This window comes from Pleurodeles waltl, chromosome 1_2 (genome assembly GCF_031143425.1).
Source record: "Pleurodeles waltl isolate 20211129_DDA chromosome 1_2, aPleWal1.hap1.20221129, whole genome shotgun sequence".
In the NCBI taxonomy this organism is placed as follows: domain Eukaryota; kingdom Metazoa; phylum Chordata; class Amphibia; order Caudata; family Salamandridae; genus Pleurodeles; species Pleurodeles waltl.
The window spans coordinates 404,651,709-404,678,367 of record NC_090437.1 but is presented as its reverse complement, the minus strand read 5'-3'; the positions used below and the strand labels follow the sequence as shown (position 1 = coordinate 404,678,367).

Genomic DNA, 26,659 nt, shown 5'->3' with positions numbered 1-26,659 from the left:
TTACCCAAGGTTCAATTAAAAGATGCCCTACATGAGGTTTCCTAATGTGTACCACCCATTTATTGTGGGCATCCCACGATTACCCACCTAGGTGGCATGCTTCATCATTGGGTTCAACTCCATGCTAGGCAGGCGCTGGAATGCCTGTTGTGTCCCCTTGCCCAGAGAGAGGAAGACACTTTTAATGGTAGGTCTTTTCACTGCCTCTGTTAGTGGTATGTGCATCAGTGATTTGGTGGGTGATTAGGTGTAATAAAAGAAATAGTGAACTTTAAAATCGACTCAGAAATCCCACATGCCCTCTCTTTATGAGGATTCATGCCAAGATGAAAAACAAATTAAGAGGAGCAATAAAACCTTAGGTATTTGGTGGTTCCTCTAATTTTGTCTACATGGTCCATGATGCCAAAACAGGTCACACTATATTTTTTCATGACCTGGTTTACATTCACCCTACCATAACAGAGTACAGTATTTTAAAATACCACTGTTTTGTATAGGATCACCACTAGTGAATAATTCAGTGGTGCTAACCCAGCCAAGGGAGACTCACGTGGGAGTTTTGGAGTAAGAGAAGGAAACCAGACTGGTGGTTCCAATTACAGTTTTCTACTAAAAGGCTTGCCTAATTCCACAGGAGTGTAATGTCCTCAACCCTGGAGATTAGATTTTGATGAAAAATCATGTTTGCATGATACGTTTAGAGCCTTTCTGGAAGGGCCAGCACCAACTTATTATTGTGACCAATACTGCTAGGAAATGTCAGACTACCACATTGGATTCACATGTTGCACACAAAGAGGATGAGACAAGCTGATCAAGTGGTGAAAACAGCCACTGATTCACCGAACTAAACCCCAGCCCAGGGTAAAGACTCCGAAGGAGAAGTAACAAGATGATACAAAATGGTTCTCAGCAACACCTGTCGAAACGTGCCTTAGAGATATAGGGGCAAGATCAAGGTGAAGGCACTCCAGAGTCTCATGATCAGAGAAGGAAACAGAGACCAAGATTAAAGCGCCGTGTTTACTAAACCCTTGGTGAGTCTTGGTCTACCAGGAGGAAGTGAAGACGATCAAATTATAAAAAATCCTCAACCTGTTGCAAGTTAGGTAAACGCATCAGCAGTGTTCAAGAATAGCTGTGAAGATGAAAATTGGCACTTTAATTCAGAGCCAGTCATAAGCACTTCAAGAGGAAGAGTGTGTCCTGAAGAAAGTTGGCAGGAAGATGCAGGAAAAAGGAAACAAACACTTAAGACAGAACAAAGACCAAAGGTAATTGAAGAAGAAAAGGAGCAGGTATAACAATATGACTGGGATAGTGAGAAGTCAAAAGACAAAGATTAAAAGGCGCATAACAAAAGATATGTGGCCCTGAACGCTCATATCTAGTTCAGTCCAAGCAATCAGTTACAGATGTTGCCAATCGGATAGATTATACATTCATTTGAAAAACCTCCATGAGCATGAACGTTATTCAATTTTTCATCCGAACAATATTCAAGAGAGACTAACTTAATTGTTCAAACTCTGAAATGTTATAGATAGCCTGTTCTGTTTTAAACCTCAGGCATCTAGACAGATACTAGGTTTTCCCTCCTTGAAAGACATTGAATATATGAACTTATGTTTTATGGATTTTGCATTGTAAAATTAGTTTGATTTAATTTCCTTTTTAGAATTTATCATAGAAGAAATATGACACAGCAAGTGTAATTGCTGCAGATTCTTACAATTCATTTTTGTTGATTATAATATTAATAGTTTGTTGGGATTCATTTCAGCTGGGCATGCCTCATCTAAAAACAGAATTAATTAGACCGTGTTGAATAGCAAAAATAATCCAAGTAACAAAATGAAGAATGGAGACAGTTTGTTAGGTGATTTTTACGAAGAAAATAGATTTCAGTTTGTTAGAAGAGTAGTTAAATATTATGAATGTCAGTGATTGCTATGTATGTACTTCAGCAACTGAATGTGATTTAACATATTCCCCTCATGTATCCACTGTCGTATCTGCTTTTATGGACAGGATTTATTTTCCCTTTCTGGTTATAGTAGCTTTTTGGGAGAGAGTGCCCATTATTAGGAATTCAATTTCCTTTACAGAAATAAAAGGACAGCGCCCTGTCAAAATAGGTGAAATCGATTACACAGCGTTTATAAACTAACCTAACTGATAAGTTTTAATCAAGATCAAATAAGATTAAGAAGTAATTTAATGAAAGGAAGGTGAAAATAGCAGAAATTGAAAAGAGGCAAGAGCTTGGACTAGAAGAGAAAAAGGTTTCGAAAAACACGAAAAGGTGCATCCAAGATAGTCTCGATCTGGAAAAAAGTGAATAATGTCATTGGTACGTGAGAAGAGTCAGAGTGAAAAAAATCATAGGAACTGGTAGCATGAAGCAAATGTTAACTTTAGTTCAAAGTTACTTAGTTACCAATGAGGCTTTGACGGGAGTGAACCTAGTATTTCTTTTCATTTGTGTAATTGGTAGTGTTCTTTTTAACTAAACGACAAGGACATATTGTCTTTAATAAGGGATTTAATTGTGGGTAAAACAAAATAAGTGACCAGCAAAGAGCCAGAGAAACAAAGTGAAAAGAACACAAGATGGAAACTATCAAGACTGGCATGCATACCAGAATGGAGGAGTTGAAAGGCAGCAGGAGAAAAACGTAACAGGGGATTAAAAATGCTAATTAATCTATTGTATAAACATGATATAAATAATGTGTAGTTTAAACAAAGACACTCTTGACAAAACTGTTTCATTTAATATTGGCTAATGTAAGCAGCCACCTTTTCAGTATATAACCATTGTTTTGTCTCACCTTCCGCACAGACTATTCAACTATTCATGCACAAGCAACTTTGTAAACAACGTTTCGAAATCTAATGTCACTTTCTCAGGTACAGAATGAGGTTTCTTTCTTTAGTGTCCTGTACAATACTGACGCTCTAACAGCAACTTTTTCCAAGGTCTTACCTCTTGGGACAACAGCGTGATTCTTCAATATGTGAATCTGTCCTTGCATAAGAAGTAACAACACTTGCACTAACTATTGAGGTGGCTGAAGAGCACCAGGTATGGCAACAGCATTATGTGAATCTGGGGGATAAGGCTGCAAACACAAGTTCAGAAATTGTATTGTTCTTTAATGCGAATGGTTCAAACTATGTTACTCTTACAGTTTACTGAAGGTATGACTCATAGTATTTTGTATTATATGAGAAGCCCCTTCATTTCTGGGAGAGAGGTCATTCTCCTTTTAATTTTAAGAGGAAGCTCCACATTGGTCTGACCTTTGATTTATTGTTTAGAGCTGAACTATATCTGGTTCTTTATATTAATTTCTTGCATATTATTCTGAGTTGCATAATATTTCTTTATTTAAATGACTATTTTAAACCATTAATTTGGTTTTCTGTAATGATCTAAAACATGAATAAACCTTCCTGATTTCATTTTAATTTTTGTCTTGCGTTCATCGTAAATCCCAAAATGTGTTGCAGCTTGCATCATAATTTGTTAACCAGATCCAGTTGAGGAGTAACAAAATCTGTAGGGGGTTAACACTGTTCTTGGTCTGTCAGAATCGATTACTTAATTTTGACAGAATAAAGAAAAGCGCCTTCAAATTTGGCATTTGGGGATGGATGGAGACTACCTGGATAGTTTAAAACTGGATCATGATGCTCCAGCAAATTAGGCCTAGAAGCTAAACTACCCTTTTTACTATGGGCCTCATTTTCATTGTAAAGCATAATATGCTTCACAGCTCGCATCATAGTTTGTTGACCAGATTCAGTTAAGAAGCGACAATCTTTAGGAATTAATACTGCTCCACCAAGGTGCTTAATTCTGAGAGAATTAAGAGAAGTTACCAGATTCATGGTGCACCATTTACAAATCATTGAAGTTTAGGGTGGAAGAATTAATCAAAATAAAGGCTGAGCGCACCTGGGGTGGATTAAAGAGGTATGTTTGATCAGAGTTTGCGGCTTAAAGCTAAAGCCTGTTAAAAACTGTGAGAAAGGTGAAAGCCGTTGTTGACAACATATTACACACCAATGGATATCTAGGCATGTGTCCATATTAAATAGTTGTAATACAATCCTGTAGAAATATTCTATAAACTGTACATGCTTATTTCCAAAACTTCACTAAAGATTGAGGAATTGCAGTTCACTGAATAAGAGTAGGGGTGTCCCATTTAGAGTTGGTTTCTCTCATTCTGGTGTTCTATCCATGGTTGTAATGTTGTATGCCATTATGCCCAACTCTTGAATCAGTAGTGTTTTTACTGGACTACAGAGCATTTCATAGGGCCTGACAGATGGTGTCTTTACAGTGGCAAATGTAAAGCAGTCAACCTCTTAACTCAAATATCTGGGTTATGTTGAGTCTTTAAAAGGGTAATCTCATTAAGGAGAACAAAATGCTGTCCACAGATGTAGCGTGTTTAATTACTTTAAGTCAACAAACCCAATAGGATGAATTTACTCACTGTATATCATCAGTGATGTCAACTATGATACTTGAGATATCAGCAAGGTCATTAACTCATTTAGCAGGTCATGAGTGGTGTAATACGAGGTCAGAAGCAGCGCATAGCTCAGGTGCAAGTTAGCTCAGGAAACTACAACAGGTGAATTTCAGAGGTTTTAAAATTTAGTTTTTACCTTATTTCAAAACCTCTAACTATAACGTCACTCTAACCTTTGCTTCGTTTTCTTTCAATATACAGACACACTCACTCTCCAAACAGTCCTAGGCTGCAAAGCCAAGCCGCCAACATGGGAGTAGTACGTGTAATCGGGTACGGCCCCCGATGTGTACAAATCGTAGAATACGTCTTGCGAAAGAAAGACTGTACATGTGCACTCAAAGATAATCCAATTCCAGTTTAATTAAAAGATTCCAGCCCCTACAAAGCCTTTCGGCATCAAGCCTTCTTCATGCACGGGTGGTAGTGCTAAAGAAAACCTTATGGATACTTTGAACTCAAAACAACCAATGACATAAAGGAGAGTCTAGAATTAATTCTCTCCACTTCCAATAATTGTATACATGACAGCCATCTTGGAGAGATGAACAAGTATATAAAATATACCATCTCCTCCTATATACCAGTAAACATGATATATAAAAACTTACTGCAACATAGAATGTCCATAAAATATAACATTTTACATGTGTTACCAAGAGATACACAACTAAATGTGCTTCATCACAAGTAAGAAAAATGGCTGATATATACATATTATCCTGTGAAATAATCTCATGGTTATACAAAGAAAAGCCCCTTGTTACATTAATACTCCAACAATAATGTTTTGCAAAATAAACATAAGCAATTGAAATTAGGCGAACATTGACAGGCAAATATTGTGTACTGCATATTAAGATGTAAACTAAAAATATAAATGTCGTAAGTTCTTGACATTATATTGTTTTGTCGGAGTAACAATATATTTTCTTTTAATGGAACGCTGCACAGGCAGGTACAAGGGCCAGCGATGGGCACTTGCTTCGCTCCCAGCTATGCAAATATTCTCATGGGCTGCTGGGAGAAGCAGGTATCCACTGTGGCCAAAGATATGGAGATGGTAATCTTGTGGTTATGTTTTATTGATGATTTGTATCTGATATGGCAGGGGAGTGAGGAAGAGCCACTAGCTTTGTTGAAAGACTTAATTTGAATCTACAATTTACAGCCCACATTCAGAGGGAACATTATTTTATTCCTTGATGTAGAGGTGGTAGACCATAAAATTACATCTAGATCGTACTGCAAACCTACTGAGGGTCTAGGTAGTAGACCCAAGATGATTTACCGTATGACCAAATCTTAGAGACTTACTTGTTAGGAACACCATTAGGGCAAGAAATGATGGGGAAAGTACCCTTGACAAGACCATACCTGGTTTTTACATTTGTGGACATGTGAACACTCATCGAATACTAAAGAAAATACTATCCCTGGTAAGAAAAACAACAAGCCCCATTAACAAATTTATTACCTGTAGTGCAACATTTGCAGTCTAAATCCTCGAGTGCCCTTGTGGCCCATGGTATGTAGGTAGTACTATACAGCCTGTACAGAAAATAATTTTAGAACATGCAAGAGCAATTAGAAATGAGGATGAACATGATCTGTTGCCAGACACTTTAAAACACACCATTCTAGTGACAGGAACTTGTTGAGATAGATTGGTGTTGATCATGTGGTGGTAGATCCCAGAAGTGGGGGGATTATACTCTAGTACATAGGAAGCTAGAATCCAGAGTCGTCATATTATTGAACAACCAGGTCCCATGGGGTCTAAACTCTGATGAAGTTACATGTGCATTTAGATTAATTACAAAGTTGGGAATCTGACAATAAGGATTATGGAGTGCTGTATTACATTATGTTTTTTAGAAGTTGATCATGCTCTCGCTGCAGAAGTGTGTAACCGGTTTTATTTTCCTTTTCATTTCAGGGAGGAAAGAAAGGTACTCTCGCCTGGCATGCTGGGTATGGGAGGAGGCCCCAGTAGGGGCCCCTTTCCCTTTTCTTCTGGCAAACACATGGAGCGCTTGGGTGATAGGAACTTTATTATCTAATTCTTTATTGGGGGACTTTTCTAGTAAGTCTTGTTTTGCTTGGCAGACTGGGCTCAACCTAGGAGTGGAAGTAATGTTATATACCATTTGGATTATTGGTCATTTTTGCCCATTTGGGTTTGATTTTGAAAATGTGCTTTTTATTTTATTTTGACTGGGCTACAAACTAGTACCGCCATATGGGGTTGGGATCCTCTGTATTGGTAGAAGCTGCTTATGTTCATCCACTACTCAGCTCTGTAGCACTGTAATATCTGCATCACAGTGAGAATATATGGTTCTAGACGCTTTATGTATATGATTTTTACAGTTATTATTTTTAGTGGATTTACATATTGGAGCATTATATTGCAACAGTTGTGTGTGATACAGGTTACCCTATTCGGTTGTTTGATTATGCAATCTGCAAGTGACAGGGAGTATGTTGTCAATCCAGCTGGAGCCCTTACCATAGGACATTTATGAGAGGTGTAACTTATGACGTTCATATTTTTAGTTTACATCTTAATATGCAGTACACATTACTTGCTTGTCAATTTTCACATAGTTTCAATTACTTAGGTTAATTTTGCAAAACATTTTTGTTGAACTATTAACACAACAAGGGGCTTTTTTTGTATAACCATGAAATTGTTATTTCACAGGATAGTATGTATCAGCCGTTTTTCTTACTTGTGATACAGCACTCTTAGTAGTTGGTCTCTTGGTAACACCTGTAAAATGTTACATTTTGAGGAAATATGTTGCAGTAGGTTTATCTATCACATTTACTGGTATATAGGAGGAGATGATATATTTTACATACTTGTGCATCATTCCAAGATGGCCATGTATACACTTATTTGAAATGGAGACAATCCTAGTCACTCCTTAATGTCATTGGGTGTTTGGGTTCAGGGTATACATATGGTTGTGTTTAGCACTATTACCCCGTGCATGAATAAGGCTTAGTGCTGAAACCCGTTGCATGGGCTGGAATCTTTTAATTAAAACAGGAATTGGATTATCCTCGAGTGTGTGTGTACCATCTTCCTTTGGCAAGACGTATTCTACGATACATGTTTATCTTCACTGAAAAAAACAAAGGTTACAGGGACTTTTTAGTTAGGTTCTAAATGTATTTGTACAAAACCAAAGAAATTCAGCAATTATAGTTAGAGTTCTTTTAACAAATTAAAACTCGTGCCCTAAGTAAGGTAACTATAACTCGCGCCCTCGCCATGCACCGCTAGGCCATCTATGCTTTCTCTCTCAGGACAGGGGAAATATGGGTTATGTTTCCCTGCCCTCAGGAGTGCAGGCAGGGAAACAGAACGCAAGTCTTGTTCCAGCCAGCAGGGGCATTTTTAAATTTCTCACCAGCTGGGAGCCGAGTTGTTTACTTTCTCCTTTATGGTGAGCAAACATGTGTTTCCAGGGAACTACTGTGTCCTGGAGGTGGGTTCCCCGGGACGGTTACTGTGCTGGCCCCGGGGATGCAGTCTTGGGGCCTTAAGAGTCAACAGGAATGGATCAAACAAAGTTCAATAGGAATCCCCCAGGTAAGGGCTTCCATTAACCTTGGTTTGATCCGTTCCTGTCATGGGCACTAAGCCCAGCCACACAAGTGGAGCAGTGTTTTTAGCAGCACAAATTGGGTAACACTGGGTGGTAGGAATTTTGTGGATTCCTGGAAGTTTCCATCACAGAAATGTAAGAAGCACAATAAAAAAAACCCTCAAGAGGATTCACGTAATTCACCCCTTCCTGGAATTCCCTAAGTGTCTAGTTTTCAAATATATACAGGTTTCCTTAGGTGCCAGCTGAGCTCAGGCTTAGAAGAAAGATAGATAGAAGAAGAAGAAGAAGAAAGATAGATAGATAGAAGTCCGGTTTGAGTGGAAAAATGTGATGCACCCATTTTGATGCAAGCATTTAGATAACAGCCACATTAATCCTACCCTTTCTGGGTGCTGCTTATAAGTTAAGGCCCGTGCTAAATTTGTAAAAAGGTGAGTGCAGACAGAAGCCCAGGGCTTTTTTTTTTTTTTTTTTTTTTTTAGTCTACTGGCGAATATCTTTCTTTTAACGCTCCTTTCTTCACCTCACTGATTTCTCTCTGCTGCACCTAGACGTTGCCGCTCGTCAATCTCGTCGTGTCCTTTGCCTGCCGTCTGTCCGTAGCTCAGACCGGTCCTGAGAGCAGTCTGAGCTAGGCACCCAATCAGCATGAAACTTCCAATCCATGTGGATATACTAATGGGCGCCATGCTGGCAGGCTATGCGTGCTCATTGCTGGCAGAGGTGGTGGAGGTGCTGCTGGCACAATACCCTCATTGGAGCATCAGACTTCAAAAATAACAGAGGTAACCCATGTAGCTGGGTTAATGAACCCCAAAGGCAGCAGCCAACCCTGCAAGTGGGTGGTGTGTGTTAGGGGGCATCACAGTGCGATAACACTCTGGAGACACAGATTATAATTTTAACCCAATGAGTAGTATCTTTAATAGAATAAAATATTACTGCATGTAAGCGACGAGGACACATTAAACGGAATGATTCAGATGCAAGAGTTCTCATGTCTACCATTAAAAAGCAGTCTACCCTAACACTTAATAAATCCTACTTACTCCCATTCAGAAAAGACTTTGGTCTTCCCACTCCATCTGAAAGGCTTCATGTCATCCCACGTGCTTGGCCGTTTTGTTGTTTTCCCTCCGAGGAAGTTAGTTCCCTCATACTTAACAGTAATTGTGCATTCAATGTTTTGCGTAAAGAACCTCAGGGCATTGCAGGTAGGCCCACACTAAAAGAACACCGTCAATAAATGGCATTTGTTCGCCCATTAAATTGCGGTACGTGGTGATCTACCTGGGATCCCCTGGTGGCATTTTCACAACACAGGCCCCTTCTGCAGTACTAAAAAGTGGGTGATTGGCCAGGGGGAAGAAGAAAACCTTAGAACAGAAAAAGGATGTGAGCAGCAGGCAATCTCCCTGGTTTCACTGTTCAAACGTGAAACATCCTGAAGAATTTACAAATTATGTTTCGAGTCCTGAAATGTTCTTGTATTTGGGGGGTTTGGAAAAAACCTGGTCCACTGACAATTCAGTCTTTTCAACATTGGTGCTCAACAAGGCGATAAGGCTCAAGATAAAGCCCCCAGGCCTGTCACAAAATGAGCTTTGACAGGAGCAAACTCAATCTATGGAAAATCTAAGTGGTAACCATTTGCGGGTCAGATACACACCCATGGTGCCATCAGATTCCCATACAGAAAGGCAAATTGATCTAGTAACCAGCATGCAGCACAATGGTACAGGGCGAGTGGTAATCTAGAAAAGGGGATATGCCTTAAGTGTTAGAGGAGGCCAACAAAGGTTCCAGAATGGATTGGATGATGTTCAAACAGGACATGTGAAATAGGAGCTCCCAGTGACAGAAATCCAGTCAGATAACTTTTAGACAAAGTTCGTACACATATTAACATGAAATCTACCAGGGAAAAAATTTAACATGGATATTGGAGCGAGGAACATGCTGATGGGTGCAACAAACATTTGAAGAAAGAAAAAAAAAAAAAAAAAAAAAAAAAACACACCAACTAAGCTAATGTTTCCAGTTGCAAAGACGCCCATCAAAAAACAGGTAACAAAAAGTATGGCAGCAAAGTAGCCCAGCAACAGGACAAGGCAATGACAGTGTAGAACTGTGATGCACTGGGAAACAGGGTGGCTTAGATGGTATACACAAAAAGGTGTGGGGTGGGAAAGATATGAGGATCTAGGTACAATATCATGGTAGAATGTCTTAATTTGAGGCTCCACCAATAGGGGCTGGGGGAGGGGGGGGGGGGGGTCAGAGCTCGTACTATCAAGAGTTGAAAAGAAAATTACTTGACAGCTACCCCTGCTGAAGAGAAAGACTCCTTGACTTTTTTTTTAGAATTTCCTTTATGCCAGAGGTCTTCAAACCTTTTGAGGCTGGGGCCCCCTCAATTTTTTTTAGGGTGTAAGGACCCCCTCCTGGCAAAAGTTTTGAAAACCTGATACTCCTCATCAACAATCATAAATGTACCCAATTCCCACAGCAAATCATTGTGACTGTGAGGAAGTAATATTAAACAGTGTTTATTAAACCAAAGGTCACTGAATGTGGGGGTGGAGGGGGGGGGGGGAAATCAAAGGTGTGGCTAAACACAAAGGTCCTAATATATGAGGAATTGGTGTAAGGCAGTGCTGAAAGTAATCTTGCTACACTGCCCTACCCCAATAAAAAAAGGCAGGAATGGACCGTATTTTTGAAACGGTGCATTCCTGCCCTTTCCCCCTGCACTGGTGCACAAATTGGTGCCTAGCGCCAACTAAGGTAGGCTTGTTTTTGTGCAGGAAGGAGTACCTTCCTGCCCAAAAACAATCCAGAGAGGCATTTTCCTCTTTCTATATGTGCAGCACATGGAAAGAGGATAAAACGAGGAGAAATTAAAACATTTTTCCTCAATATGCCTGCTCCGAGGCGCAAGGATTTGGCACTGCCCCCAATTAACGTGATTTTGTAAATCTGTACAGCATCAAAATCCATGGGTGTTGCGTGGGAACACCCATCACAATGCCCATGGATTACTTCCTTGACACAAAGTAAGGCAACACAGCGCTATGTGCTGCTTTGCCTTACTCCATATCTATCAGGCCTTGCAGGGTGGCTTTGCGTCGCCTCATAGGTATGATTGAGAGGCTTGTGCTGCCAGGGAGTCACAAAAAGTGATGCTCCGGCGGTAAAAGCCTCTCATAAATAACCCCCAAAATATTCTGTATGTTTTTTTTTTTTCCTTTTTGTCTACCGTCAGGTAGCTACAAATCAAATAACAGCAAGCTTAAATGAAAAAATAAATAAAAGAAAGATGTTGCTCATTGGGCAATGCACTGTAGTGCATTATGAAACCTCTATTAGTTAATGCACTACAGAGGTTTGTGTGTAACTGGGCAGCAACAAAATGACATCTTGGTTGGTGCAGTAGAGCATAGTGACTTGTGTATTTTTAGTGCCACGAGGCCACAGCCTGTGGCAGAAAGCACTGTGAATAAGTAAGGCATTTTTTTTAATACTTGCATTACACACAGTATAAGAGAGGCCACTACAAAAAGGTTTAAGATAAAACAGTGCTTCCAAAATGTAGATTTAATTAATACCAGAGCATATGCAATACCATTTTTAATAGCTGTGCCTTTAACACCTCCAGGTGAAGAGCTATGTACATACAATTAAACACACACACTTCATAGTGCAGTTACCTCTTTGCACTACTACTCAAAAAGAATAAATGTTCGTCATCACAAAGCTTTGAGTGACTCGATCATTTAAAGCCAAGAACTGGCTCCCAAGCACCCTTTACAGTTGCAGATCACCTCTTAACGCATATTTGAATTTCATTCAGGAAGCAGACTCCCTGGCAAAAAGGTGTTTTTAGCTGTCTGTGTGGATTCGTTTCACAGCACAGGAGACTCAATAACTCCAAGTTCAGCTAAGGCATTTTAATGATGGGACGAAGTGAGGCTGGGGGGAAATGCGCTCCCCCCCTGCCCAGGTCTCCATTGCCACCCTGGGGTCGCAACCCACAGATTTAAGACTTCTGCTCTATGCATGGGAAGAACTAAGGAGAGTTTCTCTTATGGTAGAGGCAGTCTCACACACTTAGTAGTGTCATGCTTCATCATAGACCGCCCCCTTCCAACCCCTGGAGAACAATGTCACAAGGGCGGACTCGACCATCTGGTTCGAACCTACCAGAGGAAGTTCTTATATAAAGTTGACTGGACAGTGACAGGAACCAGATAGTTAAAAATACCTAGTGGAGTACCTGTACATCACCTTTATTATGGTACCCACTGGTATGATTAAAAAACAAAAAAGTGAAGAGGTGAGCTTTAGTGCAATGGCCCCGCACTGCTATGGATAAGCCAACATGTTTCTGCCCATTTTCCAAGCCTTTACAGGTCTGGGGCATTCAACAGGGCTAGGGATCCCTAACAAACTCCACACTGGAAAAGTGTAACGTTAGTAGTATCATCTAAGTCTGTGATTAGAAATAGTGAAAATGCACTGGGTCTACCTGAAATTCTGTCACATATATAGGATCCATATTCAAAGGAAGTAAGACCTCATGTCTGGGAGCAGGGCGATGCCCCTTGTGGTCACACATTTGTCAAAGGGTGCATCGCGGGATACTACTGGTGTGCATTGCTTCCTCACAGCAGCTTCAACGCAGGTAAGCCCTGTGCAATTTCACTATTTCTAATCATGGAAACTTTCCTTAGTTCTTCCCATGCTTAGAGGGATTTCGAAAAAAAAAAAAAAAAAAAAAAAAACGTATATATATATATATATATATATAAAAGCCAAGGAACCTTTCACTTCAGCAGGTGTAGCTGTGAAGTAATTTTGTTTTCAACCATTGGTAGTACAAGGTCTGGCCCCCACGGGTGGAGCCTCAAATCGAGACATTCTACTGTGATATTGTTCTTAGTTCCTCATATCTCCCCCTACCACCACCACACACTTTTTTCTGTAAATAGGAGGGTGTGTGGTGGGATGTACCTCCCTACTCTTCCTGTGTGTAATGGCTTAGACAGTATACAGCACGGTCAACCATTCAGATAAATCAGGAGTACTGTTGGAAATTTGCCCTTTCTGTGGGGATTTGTTTGCCTTCTTATTGCTGGCCCTGTATTTGCAGGCTATAGACCTCCCTGCTCTTTACCTATGCAAAAAAAAAAAAAAAAAAGTCTTAAAGCGCCATAGCTTGGACTTTGAACATGATGAGATCGTTATACACCCAAATGGTTTATTTAATTTACCTTTAAGTCCCTTCAGTCTAGTATCAAGATGTACCCAGGGCCTATAAGGGAAGGTAAATGCCACCAGTGGACTGCAGTATATATTGGCCCATCTACTGCAGTTGCACTGCAATGCATGTCTCCATTCCTACCATTGTAGCCTGGCAATGTAGTTTTAAACTGCAAATTCCATCTGTCAAAATAACCTCTTTAGGATAGGTCTAAACCTTCTTTTTTATATTAAGAAGCCACCCCTACGTAGGCCTTATTGCCTTGTGCAGGGAATTTAAAAGTTAGACATGTAGAGGTTTTGTTCAATATGTCCTTACAGTGAAATGTCTCAAAGCAATTTTCACTGTAGCAGGGTTGGCTGTTTCACAGGAAAGCTTTGGGATACAATATTAAGTTTAATAAAAGTTCTCTACCGGTTAAACAGCTACAAATGTAGCTTTTGAACTTTCTGAAACATTTATTACAAGCCCAATTTACTGGTGAAATCGGATTTGTGATACATTTTTTGCAATAAGAAGTCAGCCTTACCCTGCCTAAAGTCCCTGGAAGCTAGATTTGCAATTTGCTCTCTCCCATTTCCCAGCTAATAATTATCATTTGAGTGGGCATAATTGTAATGTGAACTTGCTCCCAGGACACTGACAAAAGGCCTTAGGTGTGGGGACGTGGTAATGTGCTCTTGACAGGGTGGCCTGTGGGTTGGGACCAAGGGCTTTCTTAACTTTAGAAAACGCCTACCCTGACACAAGCAGATGTGGATAAAATCCACACCTACACCCTTCTGTTGCTCCCCCAGTAAGACCAGCCTCCATCACAGTGTCAGATCCTGCTGGAGTGACTAGATCTGCTGGAGTTTTCATATGACATTTGGGGAGCACTTCAGAGTAGGGAAACAGTATGCCAACATACTTTATGTGTATCAATAGTCTGTTTCTCAAAGCTTCAATTTCTGTCTCTGAATTTCTTAAGGGTACAGCAATTGCCTAAAACTGAATTTTAGTGGGAAATGTGGGAGTCCACTATGATTGCCATAGTACCCTTCACACACACCCCAACAACCAAGAAAGTCCAAGTTTAGCATGTCTGAAGATGCCGGCCAATTTTGAAAATGCCCAAAGTGGGAACCTTTACACCATTGATTAGGGCGCCGCCAGAGACCATTCCAACCCACTAGCTTGTGCCAGGCATAAACATGGCATATACAGATACCTGCTTAAGAACACTCCTGAAACCTTGGAATATCAGAAGAGGACTGAACCTGCTGACTGAGACATGAGAAAAGCCAAGACCACTGGACCTACTCTCTCTCTCTCTCTCTCCCTCCCTCCTTCTCGTACCCAGGGCAAAGATGTGGACTCCAAGGGCCATAAGACTGACCTGCTTGTTCAAGCTACAGGGACAGCAGCTTCAAGAAGCCTCTTCCTGCAACTAGCCAATTGACCATTGGCAACTGGACCCTCCTATTGTCCTCTGCCTGCCACTTTGAGAGTCCCTGGTGCCTCACCTTGGGGGTTTAGAAGTGTGCTCCTGTGGAGGATTGACACTTGAAGAACAAAAGTCAGAAAGTAACATCTTTGACCAGAACCAACCTGGTTAATGCCCTACGCTCCATTGCAGGCAGCATCAAATTGCACCCAGGTTGTGTTCTACTGTAACCATGGACTATCATTGGAACTTTGTGCTTCTTGGTGCCATTTCTACTTAAAACTTTAAAAATCGGATTTAACATTTTTCTCATTTGTTTTGAGAGTTTAATTGTTTTGCATTTTGACCTTACTGCATAAATACTTATCACATTTCTTCCAAGTTAAATCTGTGTGCTTTGTGCCATAGCTACCAGAAGGTGGAGGTCAGGTTTATTCAGTGACTTAAGTGGTTCAACCCGACAAATGTTGTGATTACTTGAGGTGGGTACTTAACCTCCTCAACTAATAAACCAATTTCCTACAAGTACCAGGACGAATGTTGCCAATTTGTGAAGAAAAATAATCGGTAGAGAGTTAAGCGGTGGAACATGTCCCCATTGTTTTCAGATTTTTTTTCCTTTGTAACATATGCTATGAAGTGCAAGCCTTTGTTGCGATGCAATTTACAACAGCCAGAACTACCAATGCAGAATATGATGGGAACAGATGACCCAACAAGGAGGGAAAGAACGCAAGTAAAAAAAAAAAAAAAGCTGAAAGAAGCAAGATCATTTATGGGTAGCAAGTACAGACGGGGCAAGAAAGCTCCCAACAGAATTATTATGCCAGGAATGAGATTATGTGGTTGAGGTCCTATGGAGAACAGACATTTTCCCATTTAAGGCAAGACAGAAAAGACTATGGGAGGATAAAAAGCCAAAGTGGGAATATGTTAAGGTGTTACTGGTGCATGGTTAGAAGAAGATTGATAACTCACTTTTAAATTCCTTTGGAGCAGTAGCAAGTCAGATGTTCGCTGATAGTGAGTTCCAGAACCTGGGCCATTCCAAATAAGGAGATTGTTTTCCACTAACTGTCAGAATTTCATGATCAAGAAATAATTTGCTTCTAGACATTCTGTTCCTTCCAGACATGCGGATTCTATTTTTAAGGTACTTAGGAGCGCTTAGTAATACCTTGGATGCGGCACAAATTGTATTTATGTACTAAGAGTTTTCAAAAGGTAGCCATTTTATGTTAATTTGGACCATCAAAATGGTCATTTTTAGGTCAAGGCTTGTCAGACAGCACAGCAGTCTGTTAGTGAAAGATTTCTTGTGGACATGCTGAAAGCAGACCTTGGAATGCATTTTGCATGCTACTTGCCATTTTGTTGTCTCATTCCTCTTTACTTACTAACCATATGCGGGTCTAGTCTCATCCCATCTGGGTTGTGTTTGCCCCTCCAGTGGGGCATAGCCTCTCTACTATCTCTCCGACTGGCTACTCCTACGCTTCACCAGTGACCATTTTTCAGGCACTGTGCTTTTCTATTTTTACGAAGCTCTTCATTGGAGTTCACCTGTTTTCCACCCATGGTCTCAGTGGTGTCCTTTTATCCCCAGCACTATCCACTTTCCTCTGTCTCCCATGTGCTTTTGTTTGCCCCTCTCGCCCTCGTCCCCCCACCTGGTCTCCTGCACTGTGTTCAGAGCCTTCCACTCCCAGCAACCAACTCCAGTTTTTATTTATTTATTTTTAAGTGCCATCAGCTTTGACAATTGGCCTCCTCGACAAGACCTATTGATGCTGCTAGTGCTTGTTTTAGAACATCTTGGTTGAGAAAGGAGTAATCGAACTAATGAAGTCAGCCAAGGTAGAGGAACACACTGGGCAGTGTGTCTTTGCAGCCTTACAAAAGGCTGCATCCCAGCCATCTGAATTTCTCAGACACCAGACAATTGCAGCAGTGGAAACTTGAGTTTGATTTTTAGGGTGTAATTGTGTGTTGAAGAGCTAGTGTGTGCAATGGTATGTGTTTGATGTTGTGTGTTGGTGTAAGCAAGCATTTGTGGAATTGTGTGTGTTTTTTTGCATGGTAGTGTATATGCAACAGAGGGTGAATCTAGATTAAGCCATTCTGTGCATCTAATAAGTGATGGTGCAAAATGGAAAAATGTCAGTGCGATATGTGTGTGTAAGATGGTGAACCTTATGGTGTAATGTGTCATGGTGTGAGTGTGTATTATCTTCATCTCGCTGTTATTTAGCAATGGTTTGTGTGTGTAATGGTGTTAGCATTATAGGTTGTCTGGTGTGATGATGTATATGTGCCTATATATACAGTAATATTGCTAAAACCATCAGCAAAGCCAAGAAGTCCTAAAGGTGAGGCACATGCCAGCCTTGTTTTTGTACCGCAGGACATTTGGACAGAATAGCTTCGAGGAGAGGGATACAAGAGTCTTTTCCCGAGACATCCAGAGTACAAAGCATTCCCATATTCTATGCATGAAATTATGGTTTGGTCTTCAAGTCAGTTGAAGGAAATGTGTTCCTAAGATACCTAGAGATTTGATTATAGTATTTTTTGGGGAAATTAGAAATTGTGTTTATTGTGTCACAACCTAGTTCTAATAATCTGACAACATATGGATACCCACGAAAGATCTGAAATCCTTCATTTTGTTTTGGACAACATTCGAATACTTTAGCAGTAGAATAACATCTTTTTAGGTCACAGACAGTGCAGCGGTCTGGTTTGCATAAGACATCTTGGGGAGTTTTAGAAAATGGACCTGGTAATGCATTCTGCCCGTTGCTTGCCATCGGCTTTGTAGCTCACATTTTCTGGGTTTCTATTTGCTGGCTTTATTTGCCAAAGTCTTTCCAGCTCAAGGTGGTCATGCCCATGCTAAAGCCATGTTTACAGTATACTTCTACAAACTCCTTTTCTGCAATATACAGGCCTGTAAATCTTCTCATCACATTTGCTGGGCATTCAAGCTGTGTCCTCAAGGAAGCCTGGTGTATGTTTTGCTGTCAGCCGTCGTGAAAGTGTTTAGAGGAAAAAGGATTGCAGCGTACTCTCTCCATGGAGCCTACTTGTACCTTTTTTCCATATATTATTTTGGATATAGCCTTCTCAAGAAGTACCTCATTCTTCAGCTGCACAAAACATTTGTCTTTTCTTTGTGGGGCATGAAGTTTACTATTAGCATTATCAGGGTGGGTGGAAGCATGAATGTTTTTAAAATCATGTTTGATAACTATTAGGCAATTTACACTGTTTATGGCCCATCACAGCCAAGCACAGGATAAAATCTTTTCACAGGAAAGAGACAGCCACACTGGAAAAATTTAACAATGCCCGTTTTTCATTTTGATGTGTAAAGCATAAGTTTGATTTAGGACATCTTTAGCATCTCGTTTTGGAGAGTTGGATAAGTTTAAAGGCAATTTTTACGAAAGGCATTGTGTTTCTGTTTATCTACACAATAATTACGTATTCCGTCTGCAACTGCTCTTCTCTACCCTTCCTCTCCCCTCACGTGCTTCCTCTTCTCACCTAGGGCTATGCCACAACTTAAGTGTACAGCTCATCTTTTTTTCACAGTACACACAGCTTTTATAAAAAGCCATTAAGAGTTCTATTAAGTATTTCAGGGCTTTATAACAGCACCAGTTATATTGCACAAAGCCACTTTCTATGGCACTGGGGAGAATACATGGTTTGTCAGAATCACACGCCAAGACTCAAACCCAATTCTCCAAGTCGGCAGCTCATTCAGTTACTTCACATCTTTGTTATAATCATTTGCAACATGTACAAAGAACATTAACAAAGACAATACATTTCACATAGGTGAAACCTATAGGATTTGCCAATGTTGTTCTTTATTATCACATATAATAAGAAGATCTTGAAACACAAACCTTCAGAATGTATGCTGTACAAAAAGAATTCTCCATTTGATTTTGCTAAAATGTTGTATATGTCAAATAGCAAACCAGGCAATCTAAAGGATGCACATAACTGACTTGCCTCTTAGTTCATCATTGTCATAGTCAGGGTTGGTGGCAGCATGAATATTTCCTAATTAATATTTGAAAACTACTCCTTAAAAAAAAAAAAAAAAAAAAAAAAAAAAAACACACAACTTACACTGATCTAATCTGATGTACTGCTACTAAAATAAAACAGTTCTGCATGTTAATAAAATATTTGGGGGAAATTTTGAAGAGACTTTCATATTTTACACATTTGTTGCACAAGGTCTTTAAAAATTAAGGTGGCCCAAAAGTTAACTGTGCAGGACACCCTAGTTAATTGCTATCTTTCTTATTGATTAACTTGTGAATAAATGCTTACCCATTTTGAACAGGGGCCCACATGCAAAGTTCAGGAGTGTACTTGGGGGCCTCCAGACTATAGATCTAAAAGGATGTTATAGTTTAGATTATATGCAGCGCTGGCTTTAGTGCAGTATAGCTGCATGAAAAATAAATAAATAAAAAGAATAAAAAATAAAAAGAGAAAAAAAACCCTCGCTAGAACGCAGCCAACGATGGCTGTGTCAAAGCTTCTTATCTTTACTTTCAGCCATTTGCAACATGGCTAAACGTTAGGAAAGCCAATAGGCCTTGCATTGGCTCCGCAATTGCTCGTTTTTTATAGAGAGGATCTAGAAAAGATTTCTTCAAAGGTGGAATTTAGTATATAGAGTTGGAACATATTTTTTGTTTGTAAAGTATTTCAATGATCCCTAGCAACCCACTCCTGCAGCTCTACAATATATTACTGGGGTGGGGCTGGGAATAGAGAGAAAAAAACCTACCTCTTGTAGGACATATGCAATAGTAACTGTTCCGACTACTTTACTGGTCACACCAGCTGTATTCTAAAATATCTTGCAGGTTACGACACAGTGAGAGAACTCTGCTGGTTTATGCACTTGCTGACAAAATATGTGCTACCTAGTCACACGTTTGACTCATAAAATAGAGGTTTGATGTGCCTGGTGCAAAGCACAACACGTCACAAATTTCCATTTCATGTAGACAGCTCAGTGCTCTGCTGCGGAGATCCTCGTGGTACCTGCATCGCTCAAGTTATAGCCATTGTAATATGACCGAGTGACCTATGAACAGGGCTACTGGAACTATGCAGCAGAGGAGAGCCCAACTATGCAGCAAGGTTGAGTAAATTATGCGGCAAGAAAATTTAAGTTATGGGGCTGAAAGCAGTACACTTTGCAATAGTATTACTTCATTATTTTGACCCTTTTACCCTTGTTGACAGTGTGGGTATTGGATGCACCTCATTTGTACCAGTAGAACATTGAAATATAGCAATAAGCAACACAAAGGTGACCAGTCAGCCTTTGTAAAAGGCCTTCCACTGCGCAGAAACATGCATTTCTGTGTTTTTAGTAACTTTTGAGCTTTTAGAAACTTTGTTTTGTTAAAATCTGCAAATTATAGATTATGTGGCAAAAGTTGCAAATCTATAACTACGCAAAAAATGGTGCAGCCGCACAATCACATAATTCCAGGGGCCCTGCCTATGAACTGGCATCAAGGAGCTGCTTGCAAACAGCAAGGCAAAAGTTTAGACAAATAATGTTTGTTTCCTCATTCTTCCATTACTTTAAGGTTGCTAAACCGGTCCCTTTGCCTAGTGCTAGACTTGCTAGTAAGTGCTATATAAATGAAAATCCCTTTAAGTGTGTACACCTTTACTGTTCGATTAATTAAAATGACAAGTCCAATAGTTTTTACAATCCAATACTAAAAAAGCACATGAATAACAACAGTTTGTTTTCACTTTGAAGTTGCAAAAATACTCTATCGACAATAAAAACAGTTACCGTCTAATGGAGTGCTTTAAATGGGCCGGTCCTGAGTACCACCACAATTGTTCCCCCCCCCCCAGAGGTAGAGTACCCTCACTTCAAGACAAACGTAATACTTTTAATTGGAGAGTACCGGCACTTCTCAGAAACAAGCAGCTACTCTGATACAGAGTACCTGCACTTTTATTTTTCCATTTCAAGCACTGGTCTAAGGTCCAGGCACAATTATGCTATTGAATCAAGCCTAGTAGCTGCTATGAACATAAGGTTTTCAAGGCAACTGGGTATGTTCACCGTGTAGACTCAGGATCAGTGCTGGGCTGCATGGACGAACCCCCAGTGCTTCTAAATATGGTCGCAGCGGCAATGCGAGCGTCATGTAGCTCTGGACAGGTGCATTAAATATGTAGCATTGATATCTTTTTAATAATTACAGGGTCTGCAGGTTTCGGTTGACCAAATCTGCGCCCCTTTGGGATTAGGTCTTTGGTATGGAGACCGCCAAGTCTTCAAGATAAAAACTTCAGTTTGAGATAGTCAGAAATTGAACACCTAAATATGATTGCTACCTACTCTGACTAGGTGTTTATCACCATCCTAGCACGAGATTTCCTTGCAAATTCATCTCGTGAGTAAGATTAATTTCACTGTTTAGCTTACTATTAGGTTGAATTCTGCCACTGTCATTGCAGATGCTTAAATTATATAATTGGAGCATTTACAAAGCTACCTTTAGATGGTCGTACTATGTAATGTTGGCTTTTATCTACTTATTTCTTGTTAAATTAAGTTACATAAAGAGTTCATCGTGGCGTCTTTCAGGTTAAATGCTGCCTTTCTTCCAGTGCATACAGAAGTTGAAAACTCAAAATCCTGCCTCCTAATAATAGTCAAGAGAAGTACTTACTGAAGGACCATCTGAATGGTTCCTCAATAGCATGGAGCCATTCATCTCCAGGTAGCTCAAGCCAGGCTAAGACTAACAGAAGGAGTGCTGACGGCCCTTTGGATGAAGCACTTGCGTTGGGTCCAATCTGAATGGAAGTATGAGATCTCCCTCACCTCCTGCAGATCTCTTCTAACAGAAACCAGGCCAAGTGCGGCCCCGCTGAATGCGTTCCAGTGTTTGAAAAGTTCACTGGGCCAAAGTCAGCGGGTTTCACTGAGGATGGCGTGGACTCCGATCCGGAACATTAATAGCTGGAGGATCCGGATGGCTCCCCAACATTTCTAGCAGTGGGGGTGAATAGAGGAGGGATTAGCTATAAAGTGGCAAAACACATTACCAACAGAGGGAAAGTGACTGAGGTGTGTGCCCTAGTGAAATGGATTCTTTCTAATGTTTAGAAAATTAATAATAGCATATTAATAAAGTTTAAATATATAAAAAGAAAAAAAAAAAGAAAAAAAAATCACCGTTCTCTAAATGTGAAGGAATTTGAAATTAGAGGCCAAAAATTAAGCTGTTATCCTTAGCTTGATTGGCTGAACAAGGCAAGTGCAGCATACCGCCTAGTCTGGATGACTGATTTTCCTCTATTGAAGCACCAGCAAGTGCAGACAGAGAAGGAGGCTGCACAAGGGGCAAATAAGCCAAAGTTATATGCTAAATTCTAGCATACTGCTAAACCGCCTGGAAATAAAAATAAAAACTAGATTTGAAATGCTCCAGCCTCACCTTTGAAATTAAATTTGTTTTTTAAATTAGCAAATTGAAATAGTTCCTAATTTGAGTGTTTTGATGTAGACTTGTTTCTGTATTTGGAGGTTTGACATGGTAGAAATTGCTTAGTGCTGGGTCCCAGGCCTCCAGTAGTGGTTCAGGGGAGGGGGAGAGAGAGAGAGTGGGGGGGTGAAGAGAGAGAAGGAGAGGAGGTGGTCGGGCTCCACAGGAGTCAGAAGGTTAAGAAGCTCTACATTTAAACTCACAGGTAGATTACACATTACAAGCCCAGGCAGACCACCGCAGTGACATCTTGGAAGGGTGTTACTCACTCTTCTGCACTGAGGCCTCCAGGCCCTCGCCCTCCTCTGCTGCTGTAGGTCGAGCTGGAGCCATATAAGCCTGCGGGCCGGGGCATGGTGCGCTGGTGACAGGAACAACTAGAGGATGAGAACACAAGCACATCCTACGTTAAACACCGAGCTGTACATTAAATCCCCCAGTACCCTCAAAAAAGGCGTCCCCTCAAGGAGAGAAGACATCCATGCTGTTCACAACCGGCCATTCCAAAAGTATACTTAAACAGCTCAAGTGGACACGCTTTTGGGGTCTCCCACTACAACCTCCACTTCAATGGACGTTAGGGGGAAATCAACTCACCCCATTTTATTTTTAAAATCTTCCACTTATCAAGCTCGGAACGTTTGCACGCTCCAGCCAGCCCATGTCTCCGTTCCATGCGGTTTACTGCATTGAACATGCTGGACGGGGAGTGAAAGAAAGCAAAGCCGTGCTACCCGGAGCAGGGGTCACGCGCCCGCGGGGACATTAGCCACATCACACCAGTCCATTGCTCTAGGAAGCCACTGACCGGGTCAGCATTTCCCCCAGGTGGGACCCTTAGCGCCAGGGTTTGGCTGAGGGACAAGAGTGGGGGAGAAACGAAAGGAAAACGATTTTAGAATTAAAATAATGAAAACAGGCGAGGACGACTGATTCGGTACCCCCTCGCCATTGTTTTCCTTTAGGAGTTGAAGTCGATTCAAAGCTACATCAATTGGTTCCCAAAAGCAGCAATTATTTTTCAAGAGGATTCACACACAAAACTTGGCCACTTAAGCCCGAGGTCTTGAATAATAAAATTACATCGCTTGCAACCGCTCTAAATAAAGTCTGCAAATATCTACAACTGGAATCCATTTATCCGTTTTGCTCCACTAACTACCTACGTGTTAGAACAAACACCCTTTGGATACGAGTACCACACAAAATGTCGTATTATGCACTGGAAAACTTTTGCTCGTTTATTTCGCATAATTCAGGCTACCTAATTAGCAATTAGCATCGTACCAATAATAACGAACTCACTGCCTAAGTAACTTTACACACTCTACCCTCAAAATCGAACTGATGGTGTTCGGGGGAGGGGGCACTGAGATAAGTGTGGGGCGAACACATCAACCGGTCATGCTGGAATTACGCCGAGCCAGAGACATGCGAATAGGTACGTCCCTTACATACCAGCATCTCCGACTACTTCCAGCTTTCAGATACAAATAACTATTTTAATCTTCTTTTAAAATGTGACCCCCCTTCAGTGAGGATGAATACAAAAATACAAGCACTCCGATTTGTGGAAAACTCTCCCCTACGTGTCCTTAGAAGTTGACACATATGCAAATGACAGGCACTTTACATAAATAACTCAGAAAAAGTGCTAAAATTAAGTAGAAAAAAAGAAAAAGTGACTACTACGAAATAAAAGAACAGTGAAGCATAGAATAGCAAAACCTACAGAAGTTTAAAAGCATAAACGAGTTCCGTTAACTAATGGAACATTAACGCCCTCTCTCACTTACCTTCAGCTTCCTCGCAGACCTGCACGACTGCTGCTTGGGACGGAGCACAAGCCTCCCTAATCTACGTTTAACTCGTGATTATCACGGGGCTGCATTCCCCAAAGCCTTTGATTCGCTTCAATTAGTGTGAAAGCATCAGTGCAACCTCCCAGGGCGGACTCCGCCCCCATCCTCGCGCGGGACCACTTCAACCACAAGACCCCGAGCCTCCCAGTACGTTCAAACTGCTGCAGGACAACATGCAAATCACACTTTGCCGACAAATTATAAATTGCAATTCTTATATATAGCGCTTACTGTCTCTGAGAAGGCGTTAAAAAGAGAGGTGAAAAATTGTTTCAAGCGTGTTACCTCAATTGGACCCACTGGAGCCTGCATGCCTTTTGTTACGAAAGGAACACTCAGAATTTGAACACTAGCTCTTTATTGGCGATGTCTCATCCAATAACTGTGGCTGAGATAATGACTTATGTAATTTGAGGTGATCATGATTTGAATACAAATAGATCACAGAGTCGATTGTTTTTGTTCCGTCACCACCATTGATGAAGTGTGGATGCTAGAAAGCGCAAACATCTCTAAAGGAAATAAGACATTTCAATGAGGCATGTGGTGTGGTAAGTAGCGCCTATTCCGAGTGCCACAATTGATTGGCGCTGCGATATTCCTTGCGTTAGGCAGAGTGCCACAGCGAGACAGTCCTGAAAATATAGACTCGTTGTATTAGGTCTGCCTGTGCCTTACTACTTGTTTCTGCTACTTTTCACCCGCAACATGACGCTGGGGTAATAACGAGGAACTCACCAGAAAGCACTGTGGTAGTCCACTGTCGAAAATCAGAGGTAACGGGAAAGATGTGCGGAAATCCGCTTACCGCACATTTCTACCCATTTCTGCTGCCCCTAAATGAGGGACATGAACATCACAGTAAACCATAGTTTATAAACTTAAAAGAGACAAATATGATGGCTTTTGCCAGTGCTTGTTTTAGGAAGGGCCTTCAAGTGCTGCCTGTGTTCCTTCCTGCTCTTATTTCAGCCCAACATGCGAAAGTCCTAAAACGTGCACGTCATTGTGTATAGTGGGCCCCCTTGTGAACTAAAGCACGTGTATCTGTAGTCTAGCAAGGGTGCCACGGGCCCTGTGCCAGCAAAGCAAATGGCCCTTTTGACTGCTGGTGGAGCAGCAACATACAGCACTGCCAGGCTTCAATGGGCTTTGGTGCCACTGCAGGTGCTGCACCAATACCAGCTACCCAGCTGCCGTGGATACCTACAAGTGGATTGGTAGTGGTGGAACTGGTGCCAGCGAGGCCTATAAACTTCCCATTGCGGCACCCTGGCCACTCCCTTCCGCCTGCCAGCAAACAGCACAAAGCCGGCCGCAAGTAGCCGCGTCTGCTGATATTGTAAGGGGGTGGGCTAAGGAACAGATGCTGCACTGCTATTTGCTGGCAGCCCAAAGCTGATAAGAAAGGGGAGTAGCTTGGTCAGTAAGAAATATGGGTTTGGGGCGAAGTGAGCTTCAGATTTTCCAACAATCACGCTGGCGTATAATGTATAAAACAATATGTCAACAATCAGGGTGCATGATAAGGGCCTATGCGGCAGTGGAAAGGGTGAGGGAGACTGTGGACTGGTGGGAGTACTAAGTGAGAGAAAACTTAGGGTCTCATTTACAAGAACTGATTCATCAGCATTGATGCGTCCGTTTTCTTGTGCCTGACGTAATTCCCCCTTGTGACGCCATTGATGCACTGTATTTACAACACAGTGCTCCATGGCGCAAGGATTCACAGATTCAGCAGAAATTCTGACATATCTTTTGGTGCTAAAGTGACGCATTGCTGGAGTTGGTCGTAAGACTGACGCAACTCCAGCAATGAGTTAGAACACAGAGGCAAGATCCATGTTAAAAGCTCTGTGTCAATCCTTAAACCTGGTTTGAGGAGGCGTAGGGTTTTTGACGCAGTCAGTCGTAGAGTGACACAGTGAAAAGTTGTAAATTTAATTGCGTCATTTCTACGTGGCTTTTAACGTGGGAACACCTACCCTGCACACATTGTAAATTTAATTGCGTCATTTCTACGTGGCTTTTAACGTGGGAACACCTACCCTGCACACATTATACCTGGCGGAGGCATAATGTGACACAGGCCTCTACAAACTGAGGGCTTAATTTATACTTTTTGGTGCAAAACTGCACTAAGGCAGTTTTGCCCCAAAAGGTTTTGCACCGGCTTGCACCATTTTTTAGCACCAGCTGGGCACCATATTTATGGAATGGTGCAAGCCGGTGCAAAGGGTAGGCTAGCTTAAAAAAAAATTACGTTAGGCAGTTTTGAGTCAAAATAAATTATTCTGACCAGATTAGCATCATTTTTTTACGCTAAGGGGCATATTTATACTCTGTTTGCACTGAATTAGAGTCATTTTT

At 41.1% G+C, this 26,659-nt stretch overlaps 1 protein-coding gene across 1 annotated transcript in view; it reads right to left on the bottom strand.

Moving 5' to 3' along the window:
- Positions 1-24,373, bottom strand: part of MLANA (melan-A) — a 70,119-nt gene extending 45,746 nt beyond the window's left edge. Inside the window, exons 1-2 of the mRNA XM_069240213.1 lie at positions 24,224-24,373; positions 22,697-22,804 (exon numbers count right to left, since the gene is read on the bottom strand). Of these exons, the coding sequence (XP_069096314.1) occupies positions 22,697-22,782 (86 nt within the window). The 5' untranslated portion in view covers positions 22,783-22,804; positions 24,224-24,373. The remainder of the gene's footprint in view (positions 1-22,696; positions 22,805-24,223) is intronic.
- Between the last annotated feature and the right edge of the window lie 2,286 nt (positions 24,374-26,659).